Source organism: Ailuropoda melanoleuca, chromosome 14 (assembly GCF_002007445.2).
Source record: "Ailuropoda melanoleuca isolate Jingjing chromosome 14, ASM200744v2, whole genome shotgun sequence".
Taxonomy (NCBI): domain Eukaryota; kingdom Metazoa; phylum Chordata; class Mammalia; order Carnivora; family Ursidae; genus Ailuropoda; species Ailuropoda melanoleuca.
The window spans coordinates 28,432,716-28,446,999 of record NC_048231.1 but is presented as its reverse complement, the minus strand read 5'-3'; the positions used below and the strand labels follow the sequence as shown (position 1 = coordinate 28,446,999).

The window sequence follows — 14,284 nt, the reverse complement described above, 5'->3', positions numbered from 1 at the left end:
AATAGCAGGATGCCAAATGCTCTAGTCAGAAGGAAAAGTGCCAAAATGATCATAGCAAGATCATGAATGGTGGTGAGTGATGCTTCTTTTCTCCCATCTCCACACTCTCCTGTTCACGTGTTCATATATTCAGCACATGTTTCCTGCAGCCAGTGTGTACCAGGGACTGTGTCAGGCGTAAGAACAGCACAGTGAACAGGATGTATTGTTCTCTGCCCACTGCAGGGTTATAGCCAAGTAGGAGGAGAACTGATAGTGATCATGACACAGATGATCTAGTATTCATGGACTATGGCTGTATTCTAGAAAACTTTGCCATAGTGTGCACCGTAGGCTAAAGAAAATATTTTTTATATCGTTCCATTATTATTTTGGCATTAAAATTTTGAATTGTTGGGGGGGATTGTAGGAGAAATATTTTTAGTCATTAGGCTTTGAAGGAGATTTCCTAAATTGTCTCTCCAGTCCCTAATCACCACTTTTTGTACATTCTAGAAGGAAAACATCTGTTATCAGGGTGAACTTCTGGTTACCTTAGTTCAACTACATTAAAAAGATTTGTGCAGGTGATCGTCAGGATGCCATTGAGGCCTGCCCAATTCAAGACTCATTCCCAAGCATTTGGTGGGTCCTCAGCACCCACTTCTAGGAAACTGAAAAAGCAGAGTTTTGTCACCAGAAATTCTGTTGGTTTCATCTTCTCACACTTATGCTCTCAGTGACTGTGCCTCTGTGCTTGAGCATCATGTAAATACTTAATTTGTTTAATAAATATTCTGAAATAGCCTCTTTGAGTTGTTACTAGAAGGGCACGAACCTTTTAACTCACTTAGTCAGTGCAGATCAACACTTAATGTCTTTAATGATGATCAGGATCTTTTTTAGTGGCTGAAAATCTCCGTAATCAATGATGTGGTCCTGCCTGGAGGCAGGAGAGACTAGATAATGGGCAGAAAATGTCACGCTGAGTGGGGCTAGTAATTTGAATCCCTGAAATCGGTATTAGTGTGGCCATTTATGGGAGAGGCCAGTTTCTTCCCAAGGCTAGGAAGAGCCCTGCCAGCACCCCAGTGCCCCTTAGTGATTTACACATTATTGAAACCCTTCATGATGAGCCACTTCCTGTTCTCAGCCCGAAATATCTGAAGGCTCTCCTCCCCCACCCACCTACCCATCGAGGCCAATGCCATGCCAGCTTGCAGCACAGTGGTCACCCACCTGAAAAGTAATTCTCAGTGCTGGGCAGGAGGGGAGAGGACTGGGGCTGGGGGGTATCATGCGATTTGTGAGACCTCTTTAAGGAAGGTACATCCCTTTTTTTCCCCATCCCCATACCGACCTTGGGAATTTTATTTTTTATTTTCACATCAGGGATAGAAAACAAGTCCTGTTTTTCTAGCTGTTATATGAATAAGCATCTCCAGGTTTCAGTCCTAAAATATCCCCTCTGAACTTGCACTTGGAGTCCCTTGGACTTAGCCTAGGATTTGATTAATTTAGCCATGTTCACATTCTCTGCGTTTCATAATTTTCTAAACACTTGTCACATGCCTGGTGAACCTTCCTTATCTCTTTCGACTGAAATTCTCAAAAGCCCTCATGGTCATTCCATTTGGTGTGACTTTGTGATTATAGGTGGGCTTTATTAATAGAGAGCTTCTGATAATATGAGGGAATTGTTTCATTATGAAACGTTATTCATTTTTTATGTTATTATTGTCCACAGACCCAGAGGTTTCAAATGGTGGGAGCACGTTGTAAATGAAAGCATAAGTAATTTATTATAATTATTCTGAACTAAGGCCAGATTTCCTACTGGCTCAGTGATGCACATCAATTGGAAATGGGCTGAGATGTAAAATCTTATTTTCTTAAATGGATTATTTAAAACTAAAGTGTAAGCAATTAAAAATATTAATTTTTATAAATTTCTGCATTCTCGTTTGATGAAAAAAAAAAAAAAAACCCTGACCTGATAAAATTTTAAAACAACGTTTCCGTAACTAAGCTGTATAGAGCCAAGTCCCTTGGATTTCTGGTGAGGCTCCATTAACACAGTATGATTTGGCCATGTCACAGTCCCCAGGGTGACTGTCAGGTCCTGTACTCTCCTTTGTTATGTGAGTGCTTTTAATTAGATGGAGCAAAGGCTAGTTTTTGTTTCTCTATTATTATATTATTATCATTGCGTTGCCAGAACTCCCAGTCTCATCTAATTGTAAGGGAGGCTGGAAAATGTGGTTTAGCTATGTTTTTGGGAAGAGAAGGAAATAAGTTTTGTGGAACATATAGCAGGCTCTGCCACGGAATCAAACTTCACCTGTGTCAGAATGGGTAACCCATTATCCCAGCTCCTTTTCCTACCGACTTATTTAATATCCACCGATTTGAAATGTCTCTTTTGACCTTTGGTGAGTTCCTATGCACATGTTCTGCATGTTGTTCTTGCTCATTGATTGCTGGGCCTTAATCACACTGTTTTACTTACTGAAGCTCTATATCATGTTTTGATACCACATGTATTTTCTAAAAAAAATATTCTGAATCTTCTGGTACATTGACTTTTCCAGATAAACTTTAGCTTCAAATTTCCTAAGAAAGGAAAAAAATAAGCAAACAAAAAACTCTCCAGTCTCCTTATCATGCATTATTAAATGTATGTTCTACTTGAAAACACAAGACTATTAGAGAAGATAAGCATTATTTGACAATTGGTATCTTCTGACTCCGAGAAAGTATGCTTTTAAAAAGCAAGCTTGCTAACACAGTGGCTCACAATGTTATTAGCAGGGGATTTATAAACGGCTTGAATGTTTATGGTTCATATTTCAACTTCAAGTCTGTTTGTTGCATTAGCAAAATGAAGCTCATTAAGCCTTTTCTTTTAGACCATCTTCTCCAAGCCTCTGAGTCCACTAATACTCAGCTTTCTTGTCTGGGAGTATGTAATCTTTCCCACATTACACTTGAAAGTTCAGCTCATTCCTAAACCTCCAGTCAAGGATATGAACTTGTTGCTTTCAGAGAGGCCACATCTGTGCACTGAGCCATTACGCCATCTGTTAAAGTGGTCAGAGTTCATTTTATTGCCTCCTTTGTGGAAGGACTTGTACTGTAAAAGCGTGTGTTATTGAAAACATAATTTTCCTCATCATTATGCTTTCTTTCTAACCGGATCATAACCTGCGAGAATCTATTGAGCAGAGAGTGAAAAGCTCTTCAGAATAGCTGTTCTTAAGAGATTAAATGATTGCCATCTCTGTCCCATTTCTTTTATCTCATAATCAAGTTCAAGATGATACTAGATATCTCAGCTGAAGTGATTATATATTTGAAATAGAAATGGCTTTATCTCCATTCATATTTCACACCGTTGAAGGCAGGATCATTTTTTCCCCATTTACATTTATATATGTGTATGGTTCTTTACAACTGTCTGCAGGGTTAAAGATTCAACGTACTTTTTGAAGGCAAAAATAGCTAACGAGTTCGGTTGTATTTTTAAATGTTCTATGCACAAAGACACTAAGTTGTATATTAAGATCCAGCTTAGATTCATGAAAATTTAGAGCCATATCAAATCTTGGCAAGTCATAGCCCAACCATTCTTGACAAGTGAAGAGCTTGGGCTTCAGAGCAGCCACGACACTTGCCCAAGGTCACAGAGCCTGGCTGAGACGAAAACTTCCTCCTGGGCCATTTCTGCTGGACCACGCTGCCTCCCCCCTGCCACATTCAGAGCAAACCTGGCACACACAACTGCTGTGGAGAAAGAATGGAAGGTCTAGTGACCCAAAAGCATAGGAACCAGATTTTTTTGTAATTAGTTCAAAGATGTTCACTTTGGCTTTTGTTCTTTATCCTTAAAGCTGCCCGATCTGTGCTGTTTTCTTACATCACAATTTCTCTTCCAGAGATTCAAACTGAGAAAAAAAGATCATGTCACTATTTATTAGCAGCTCAGCTAAAACACTTGCTAGAGAAGGAATATGACACTATTTGCCGGAAGTGAGACATCGGGCTGTATGTTGATTGCATTTATCCACATGCCCACAAGTAGTCAATAATCAAGCATACTGAAATTACATTCTTTCCTCCTTTTAAAATATTTCTAGCTTTAAATAAGACTCATCAATTTTAAAACCTAGTAAATAGGAAAAAGTGAGTCATTATTTATAGTTAATCACTTTTGCCAGCTGTGACTGCATTTCACATCCATTTTTCTTTTTTGTCTTGGACTGGAGACTCTATCCTGTCGCTCTGTAAGGAAAAAACCATATTGGTCCCATCAATAGCCTCTTTCAGCACATAATCACATTTAAGGCGCTGCAAATAGAGATTTTTGTTGGATGCAGCAAGAAAAGTAACTCTTTAGAATGCAGAACTATGGCGAATAATCCCAAATTTTAAGATAGCACCTAACAAGAAAATCTGAATTATTTTAGGGTTCATTTCAAAATGGAATAATCATTTCAAAAATATTGTATTTATGGGTGTCTATTCTATGTCTACTAAGTTCCAGATACTGCAAGGTTTAGAAAAGATTTCAGATGGGGTACCTGGTATGTCAGGATGCTTTAATTTGAAAGTATCAGGAATCCATTTCAGACCACATTGAACAACCCAGGGACTTTATTGGGTCAGGTGACTAAGAATTTTGACCTCAGGGGCACCTGGGTGGCACAGCGATTAAGCGTCTGCCTTCGGCTCAGGGCGTGATCCCGGCGTTATGGGATCGAGCCCCACATCAGGCTCCTCCGCTATGAGCCTGCTTCTTCCTCTCCCATTCCCCCTGCTTGTGTTCCCTCTCTCGCTGGCTGTCTCTATCTCTGTCGAATAAATAAATAAAAAATCTAAANCTAAAAAAAAAAAAAAAAAAAAGAATTTTGACCTCAGGCATGCTTCAGGCCTGGTTTGATTAGGCTCCAGTTCACTCTGCTATTCTTCTAACTCTTTCTCTCACTGTGGATAGCCCCGTTCTCAGGCTGATAATTGACATTTACGAGCAGGTACAGGAAATTTTTGGATCAATGCACTATCAGCTCACAGAACTGTGGAGACTGCACCTTTGTGGTAGGAAAAGGACTATTGTAACACCAAGCTTCACCTCTGCATCCCAGCTGTCCAATGAAAGGGCTTCTCCTTAACTCACAGACAAAATTCCTAGGCTTCATTATGGTTGAACCAACTCTTTACCACTCAGCAGTGGCCAAGGAAGAAATGCCCCGTACCAATTGGCCAATCAATCCTTGAACCCCATCACTGGGGTGACGAGGGCAGGATTATAGTGCTTGGCTTCGGCTAGTTACCTCCCACTCCTGGAGCTTGGCGTGGCAAGCCACCAACCCAAATCACACAGCTGCTGAGTAGCACAGAGGGTGTGGGGTGGCTGCTAGGGAAGGACCCAACAATATCTACTGTGTTTTTTATTTAGAAAGCTGAGCCTGGCCTTAATGAGGCTACAGTTTTACCTGGCTTGCGTCATTCTTTGTTCCTGACCTGGTCTGGCCAGCCTTTTTTTTTAGGATTTTATTTATTTATTTATTTATTTATTTATTTATTTATTTATTTATTTGACAGAGAGAGACCACGAGAGAGGGAACACAAGCAAGGGGAGTGTGAGAGGGAGAAGCAGGCTTCCTGCCGAGCAGGGAGCCCAATGCGGGGCTTGGTCCCAAGACCCTGGGATCATGACCTGAGCCGAAGGCAGACGGTTAACAGCTGAGCCACCCAGGCGCCCCTGGCCAGCCTTTTATCCTTCACAGTTCATCCAACATGCCCAGTTCTACCACCTGCTCATGGCCAGTCCATGGCTGTACCTCTGTATCCACAAGGCCAAAGTGCTCTCTTATACTTAGGAACATATTGTCCTCATACTAAAGGAACAATTGCTGACAGACTAAATATTATTAAACAAGACACGTGTATTGGAGAAGACTGCTCCTATCATTTTCTGGTAGCCCCTGGCATTTCAGTTGTCTGGAGCTTCAAACTTCAGAGCTCTTCTTAAAGGCAATATTTCATTTGCTCTAAAAATGTTTCCAGAGCAATACTCTGATCTGTTTCAAGTAGTGAGATACCGCTTACCTGAATGAGAATCTGACGTGACATGTTATTGCTGGTGGCAATTTAAATGCCCTGGGAGAACTTCATCTCTCAAAATAAACTTCCCACTATGTCTCAGCCTGGCTTCTTCCTGAGCAGGGCTTTTTTTTTTTTTTTTAAAGATTTTCTTTATGTATTTGACAGAGATAGAGACAGCCAGCGAGAGAAGGAACACAAGCAGGGGGAGTGGGAGAGGAAGGAGCAGGCTCATAGCGGAGGAGCCTGATGTGGCGCTTGATCCCATAACGCGGGGATCACGCCCTGAGCCGAAGGCAGACGCTTAACCGCTGTGCCACCCAGGTGCCCCGAGAGCAGGGCTTTCAGTGAGGGATCACATGCAGGTGGTTTGTCCGTGAGCAAGAGCAGAACAGAGAGTGAGGGCAACCCAGTACAAGGATCTGTGAACCAAGTTTTTTACTTCTGGAAGCGACTAGAGCTCATTCCCACCAGAACCCCCAGGGAACCGAGAGTACGACTTCAGAGTTGTCTACCTACCTGCCTGAGGGACAGGAGAGAGCCGATATCCACTGACGTCTGCTCCCTCACTGGGCAAGAGTTGCCCTGCGGGGTGTCAATGCCTTATTTTTTCACACTTGCAGGCGGCATCTGTGCGAGGGCCACACCCAGGTGTTAGCAGTCCCAGGAAGACAGAGATCCTTGGTGTGGGGTGCACCGAGGGTGGTACTTCAGCCATGACTGGGCTAAAAGTTGGGGGTGAGAACACGAGGTGGGCGCGCAGGGAGTCCACCACACACTAAACAGCCAAAGTCACACGGGAACCTAGAAAAGACCAGAAACCATCCACACATCTCTTTTATCTTTCCTGCGTGTCCAAATGGCTTTTCTTAACACGTGTCTTTATAAAGGTAAAATTAATAAACACATTACCAACTGGATTGCCATAGAGCCCTGCAGGGCTCTCATCAACAAAGAAGCAAGCACGCTGGTGGAAAGAACCAGCGGGCTCCTCAGAAGAGAAGGCTGCTTGCGGGAGAAGCTGTCATCATCACATCTTCAATTGGCGGGTCCTCTCATCCCCAGCAGGGGCTCCTTGCTTGAAGGGTAATTTCTATTCTCACTGTTCAGTCAGGATGACAGCTTTGTCCCTAATGTGATGGCAGTTTTGACTTTAGTTTAAATTATTCCATAAAGAATCAAAGAAAAAGAGATTCTCTCTTTTTTTCCCCGCCCCAAAAATTCCACTAAGAAAACTTTTCTAATTTAAATCTTTGCCTCCACATTAAATTTCTCATTCATGTTTCAGGTGAATCAAATACAGCGTCAACTTTCAAAACCCTGTGTGACTATCACAGTGACTCAAAATAATTGCTGTCTGTCAGTGTATTTGCTGGGAACACAGATATGCCTGTCACTAGCTCTGTTATCACACCAAGAGTTTGCCTCGAGAGTGCGGTCTTCTCTGGGCTCAACTCAGAACCTTAGTGTCAGCAAAGCAGAGCACTGGGACAATTATCTGCATAATCCATCCTAGAAACATGTGTGCCTCAGCTGCCCTTGAAATTACCTGTTTTAAAAAAAAAAAAAGTCCTTAGAGAAATTATTTTAGTAAGTGTAGATTTAGCTGGAATGTTCCAAAGAATTGCCTCCAACTGTGGTTCCTCTAGCTTAGTACTTTTGAACTAGGGATGATTTTGTCCCTCAAGGGACAATTGGCAATATCCAGGGATATTTTGGGCTGTCACAGCTGGGGAGCGAGGAGGGGAGTGTACCACGGACATCGTGACGGTGGAGCCCAGGGATGCTGCAGTGCCTGGGACAGCCCCCCCACAGTAAAGGATTATTTATCCAAACCCTGCTCTGGCTGTTGAGGGTTTACACATTGTCAAATAAGGCCATCCTTTTAGAAAATTTGGACTGAAAGAAAAGATTCCTTTAGTTGAAAAATATCAAAATTATTAAAAAATACTTTAAAACAAATAACCCAAAAGAGAAGTTTCTGCTTACCATTTCAAGTTCTGGCCAAATGAATTAGACGGTTATAAGGGTGTAATTATAATACATACTAGTTTGTGTTCTTGTTTCCGCTTAAAAACATACAGTCTCAATATCTTTTTGATAGAGAATATTCCATGGTTTCAATGTAATGAAATTAAACTATTCCCTCTTTGTTTCTTTCCTTCATTTTTAATTTTTAAAAAATTATTTAATTTTTTTTTTTTAAGTAACTTGGGCAAAAGCACGTACTCCAAACTGAAATCTGGCTTGGGAGACCTGGCCATGCAGCTCTCTTGAATTATTTTACCAAAACTGTTTTCCAAGAAATAGCTACTTTCTAAAGATTTCAAGAAATAGTTATTATGTAAGTATTTTCATACAAGAAACACTTACTACTTGTGAAAAACAGTCACTATTTATGTATTTTTTTAAATTAGAAAAACCCCTGTGTTTCTCTTCAGAAGGTAGTAAAGCAACACTCTGGCCTCCCTTAGTAAAAGATTCTCAGTGTGAAACCCTGGCTCCTTCAGGGTGGGGCTCACTTAGCCTCTGGGTCACAGCCCATCTAGTCTGGGCTGTTGGAGTCCACACAACATCACAAAAAGGAGAGAACAGAATCTTGCTTAACAAGTCAGGATGTAACAGACAAATGCTAAAGCTCATGCTGATGAAAGCAATTATAACCACTTACAGGGTGAGTCAGAAAATGTTTATATTTTGGGGCGCCTGGGTGGCACAGCGGTTGAGCGTCTGCCTTCGGCTCAGGGCGTGATCCCGGCGTTACGGGATCGAGCCCCACATCAGGCTCCTCCGCTGTGAGCCTGCTTCTTCCTCTCCCACTCCCCCTGCTTGTGTTCCCTCTCTCACTGGCTGTCTCTATCTCTGTCAAATAAATAAATAAAATCTTTAAAAAAAAAAAAAAAAAAAAAAAAAGAAAATGTTTATATTTTAACAGAAAACTGTCAGAACCAGTCTGGTCTTGACTGAAATTCTCAATGTGTCCCAGTGTCGGCCTGGGTGTTCCTGTACATCACAGTTCAAACAGTGTTGCCTGGAAGCCCTATTCCATACCCTACAGGATTTTAAAGCACTTCTGAAGCTTTTTCACAATTTCTGGAAGGCCCGTGACTCTTGAGTTCTCATTTCTCTGCATTAATTCGGCTGATGGATCATCGAACCATTCCCTAGTTCTTGCTGGCTCGTGCATCTGCTCAGGTGGAATTCCTCTCCTCACTCAGTCTTCAGCTTCGAAGTCAACACAGAACCCCCCCAACACACACACACACACGCACACTCACGCACACACTCACACACACACACACACGCGCGCGCGCACACACACGTGCGCACACACCATCCCCAGTAGAGCATGTGCCTGTTGCACCCCTTGGTGAAGATACAGGAGGTTATAACGAGTGATACAGACACCTTTGAAACACACGGTAAACGTAGCAGTGAGCTAAAGGACTTCTGATCACCTCACCCCTGCAGACTTTCTCAGGGGCCATTTCCCTTCATGGAGCATCTCCGCCTCCTGCTTCTCCATGGCCCCTTCTTCCTCTTCTGTCTCTTATCTGTCTTGTCATCCCCTTCTACCTAAGGGTCCTAAGTTGTTCGTGCTGAGTTTCACAGAGCAGCTCGGCTCTGCTGAGTCTCAGCTCCACAGATCAGTCCCACATCTTCCTTTTGCATCTCAAAAACAAGCAAACCAGGAAGCCTTCGATTTAACTGGACCTACATTTCTAGAAAGCGGTTACTGTTAACAGCATTTACTTTCCTCTCATACATCTCTATGAGCTTTGTTAACTCCTTTGAAAAGCCAGTTCTGAAATAGAAGCCTATATACTTGTCTGTATCTATATGCACGTGTCTGGCGGGAGAGCTGCTGCTCGGCTGGGTCGGAGTGCTTGGGCTTCGGCTACAGGGTGGGTTAGACTCAGATGTGTCTAGCGTCTGCCTCAGTTTCCAGTTTCCTGCTCTGTATTTATCTCTGTGTTGTTCAGCCCGACACTCACGTGGTTCCTTCCATCTGTGTTCTGTTCGGCAGCCTCATTTGCCAGAGCTCATCTCTCACTTGGGCTCTCTTGTACCTGGTCTGTGTTTGCAAAATGCAATTGGTGGAGACCATAACTGACTATTCCTTGTGGTCCCTGGGTGATGGTTCCTAGGGGCCTTCCTCGGTGCATATTATTTCTCCTGCTGGTTTCCAGACTCGGTAAAAGCAGTGATGATATACTCTGTCTTTGACCCCCAACACTTCCTGGGAAGTGGTAGATATTCCGTAATGTTGGCAGCTGGTTCTCCAGATTCGTGGATCCCACAAATTCAGGCGCTCTGCAAACATTTTTCATCTGCTGTGGGCTGAGAGGTGAGGACACAGCCAGAAACAAGAGAAAGTTCTCACCCTCCTCGACTTCATTTCTAGGTGGGGTGAGAGGTGGTGGAGTATTTTAGCGCTCAGTGTGTGCTGGTGACACCAAAATAGCACCCTCTCCTTTCGGAACCAGAGCAAACTCCTGTTGAGGCGGAACGCGGCAAACAGGAACCATGAAACTTGGTACCTCGTGACGTGTCTTCCTCTCAGCGCACACCACTTCTGGCCCCCGGCCACACTGCGACTCACGTGCGGGGGCTGTGAAACCTTCCTTCTTCAGGATAATTCCGCCCGCAAAGAAAAACAATATATTTCAGCTTTTAAAATTATAGCTCTGAAATGTGAATTTCCTCTTGACCCTCCTTGAGACAACCAGACCTGCTCTCTCTCAAACACACACACACACACACACACACACACACACACACACACACGGAGGAAAAGTCAGAATATAGAAGGTATTTTACCACATCTCTCTCCAAATATAAACACGATGTTCCTCCATTCATTATGTGAATAAAATGCCACTACAAACCTTAGGAATAAAAGTCTCCGTTTTAATAATTCTTGGTTATATTGTGCCCATTTTATGATGGGAAGTTTTGGCAAAGACAACAAGAAAAATAAGCGAATGCAATTACAATGAAGGTTATTTACTGAGAAAAAGGATTCCCTTTTCCACAAACATTCAGCATCTCAGTAAGTGAACAAACACACTGAGAAAATATTATCAGATGCAGTTTATTCAAAACATTACTTTTCTAGGTTATCCTCTTAACCCACCCTCTGGGATTTATAGTTCAACCAGACCAGTTCAGAGTGGAAAGAAAAAGGCCTCTTATCTAATCCAATTCCTTGGGAAAAATACTTAGGCAATATTAAGAATCTTCAATTATCTAATTTAATAAAAGGGAAGGTTTATATTCTGTAGTCAGTAACATGTGATACTGATTATTTCTAATCCCTTAGAAGAGATCTGACATTCTGCTTTTGGTCCTGTATAGCATGAAATCATCATGTATATTTTACCAAAAGAAGTAGCAAGAATAATGGCCTCTGCAGTCTGCAGTCATTTTATACTAACACACTGCAACATGGTTTTGCCCTGGGGCAGAGAAGTAGGGATTTTCTCTACTTCAAAAGAATGAAAAATTATCATCACTATCCAGAACCATTATAGACTTCAGAGACTTTGGCATGAAATATTCAGAAAGTTTATTTTAGAATTCAATATTTTAAAAGCCTGCTTTAAAACTATTACAGTGATTAGTGGCTCTGTTACTTGGGCCGGTCTTTGCTTTAAAAAGCCCTATGTCATGGTTGATACCATTCGTTGTTTCAACAAAATGTAATTTGCATCAACCACAAGAGCTCCACATAAGGAATGTAATGCATTGTTTTGGAATGCCCCCCAAAGAGGAATTGTGACCACTACTCATCAGTTATCCTTTCAAACATACTTCTTAAATAAACGTTACTTTTCCTGGTCATGGTTGAAATGTGTTTCTAATGCTGTGATTTTTGTCCTTCTGACATGTATTGTCTTACCCATGTGGAGGGGGTGCTATTTCTCTGTCCCCATCAAGGGAGCAATGCTCCTGTCTCAGCAGTTCTAGGGATACATGGGACCAACCCGACTGAGGCCACCCACAGCCTCAGCCAACCAGCCAGAGGCTCTCATCTTCACCACTCTTCCTAGGAGTCAGAAAAGCTCATCGGGTGTTTGTGAGGATTTAACAGAACTTCCAAGGCCGGTGAAGACTCCTGGAGCTAGAGTTAGCCACGTGTAATTGCAGTACAACCACTTCTCCTTGGACTATTCTATTTAAGTCGGGAGGCAACGTGCAGTGGAGTACTTAGAGAGCCTTGGATTGAGAATGTCATGGTCTTGATTTGCATTCCAAGTCTGCTACTTACCAGCAGTGTGATCTTGTGAAATTGGACTGTTTTCAGCTCAGTGTCTCTTTCTGTAAAGTGGACCCATCCCAGCATCGTGCCGAGATTCGATGAGTTGAGGAATGTCAAGGCAGTGCAGTGCACATGTCAGTCATTGTTCCCATCATTGCTATTTATTCCCAGAACATTTTTCTTATCTCTCGTTGGTTTATTCCACATTTCTGTTGTGTAATGCATATATATATTTGTTGATATATCACAGAAGGAATGTGCAGGATGACGAGAAAAACCATCATTTCTGCTTAAAAAAAAAAAAAAGCACCCGTGCATTTGGCTTCATTCCTTTAAATGTATTGAATATATTATTTCTGTCGATTTTAATAAATACCTTTTCCTTTCCTTCCCACCATAGGCATTATCAGTGCGAGAAAAAAATAAGCATCAAATTTGCCTTCAAGCGGGTGCTTCTCGCTCATAGACATGCAAAGAAATAAAGATTGTGGAGTGTTCTTGATGCACAAGTGTGACAAAAATAACCTGTAAATAACTAAATAACTTTTTGTTTCATTTTCCAGGGAAGTAGATCAAGACTCAGATGGTCTTGTCAGCTTTAAAGACTTTGAATATGCCATGAAGTATGGACAAAATGAAGCCTAACTACTGTGAACTGCTTTTGGCAACTTCTGGGGAGACAAGTAGATCGTAATGTATATTTAAATGTCAAACTCTGCTCCGCTAGTGATGTAATTATGCTGCATACTTGTGACTAAACTCTCCATTGTGGGTTTCAGATGCTGATGTGACTTGCATGGCAGAATCCTAGAGGTGGTCATTACAGGTCGTCTTCCATGGGGCTAGCAGCCCTGAGCCAGGCTGCTGCTGGCTCTGCCACTGAGGCCGGCTCCCACCCCTCCTCTTCACTCTCAACCCACCACGCCCACCCACACTGCAGGCTGGGGTGCTCCACTCACTAGTCCTCACCACCCCACCTGCTCCCTCCTTTATTCTCATTGGTTCCTAATGTCTGGAGAGAAGTCACTTTTTCCTGCCAATGGTGCCAGTTTCCTTCTCTCATTCAACTTTATTTGAACGAATAATAGCACCTGTATATACTGAGTGCTTAACAATGTTTCAAGCAATGAGCAAAAAAAGCATTGGAAAAACAAGGACTTAAGATTTCTCGAAGATAAAGTACCCAGTGTCAAAATCATCATTGTAAAATGGCCCTAGGGCATTCGCTGTACAAGATTTAAAAAAAACAGATTGGACTGACACAAGTAAGTCTTCTCGAGCAGGAGACAGAGGAAGAACAGAGTTCAGTAAGGAAGGATACTGGGGGCAAAAGATTTATTTGCAGGGCCCTTTCGGTTGGCTTGGGCCCAGGATTCGTGTGGCTACCCAGCTGTCCTCTGCTGCACGGTTCCTCGGTTCCTCGTTGTGGTTGGCCCCACCTGCACCAAGAGCCTGAGCCTTTTGCGTTCACATTCTCCATGTCTTGCCCGCCCACCTGCGGGAACCTGATACGTGCCGTACCAGATCGAAAACTGTGACACTGGACCTCCAACACTTATTTTAAATAAATGCTGGTATCATTGCCGATATTTTATCTCTAAGTGTTCAGAAATCATAACATTAAGATGAGGAAAACATCTAATTCAAATTTTAAAAGTAGTAAACATTTAAAGATCAAGTACAAATATACATTTGTAAAATAGAAACATTAAACGAGCATCATTCAAACCCAAATTATTGGCAGATAAACTTAAAAATAAGATCTTAAAACTGTTACAAGTCAGCGGAACCTCAGGAGACAAAACAATATAATTTGATGTTCTTGGAATAGAAAAAAGGGACATTAGGTAAACACTAATAAAGAATGGACTTTAGTTCATAATAAGTACTCTGTTCACAATTTTTCTGCAAATCTAAAACGATTCCAAAATAAAAAGATTG

At 42.1% G+C, this 14,284-nt stretch overlaps 1 protein-coding gene across 2 annotated transcripts in view; it reads left to right on the top strand.

Moving 5' to 3' along the window:
* The window catches only part of EFCAB11 (EF-hand calcium binding domain 11), a 143,511-nt gene extending 129,227 nt beyond the window's left edge, over nucleotides 1–14,284 (top strand). The window contains exons 6-7 of one of the 2 annotated variants that reach the window (XM_034642710.1): nucleotides 12,907–13,033; nucleotides 13,123–14,284. In XM_034642710.1, coding sequence (XP_034498601.1) covers nucleotides 12,907–12,988 — 82 coding nt within the window. In that variant the 3' untranslated portion in view covers nucleotides 12,989–13,033; nucleotides 13,123–14,284. Of the gene's footprint in view, nucleotides 1–12,906 lie in introns of both variants that reach the window. The other variant, XM_034642709.1, reaches the window with a different exon arrangement.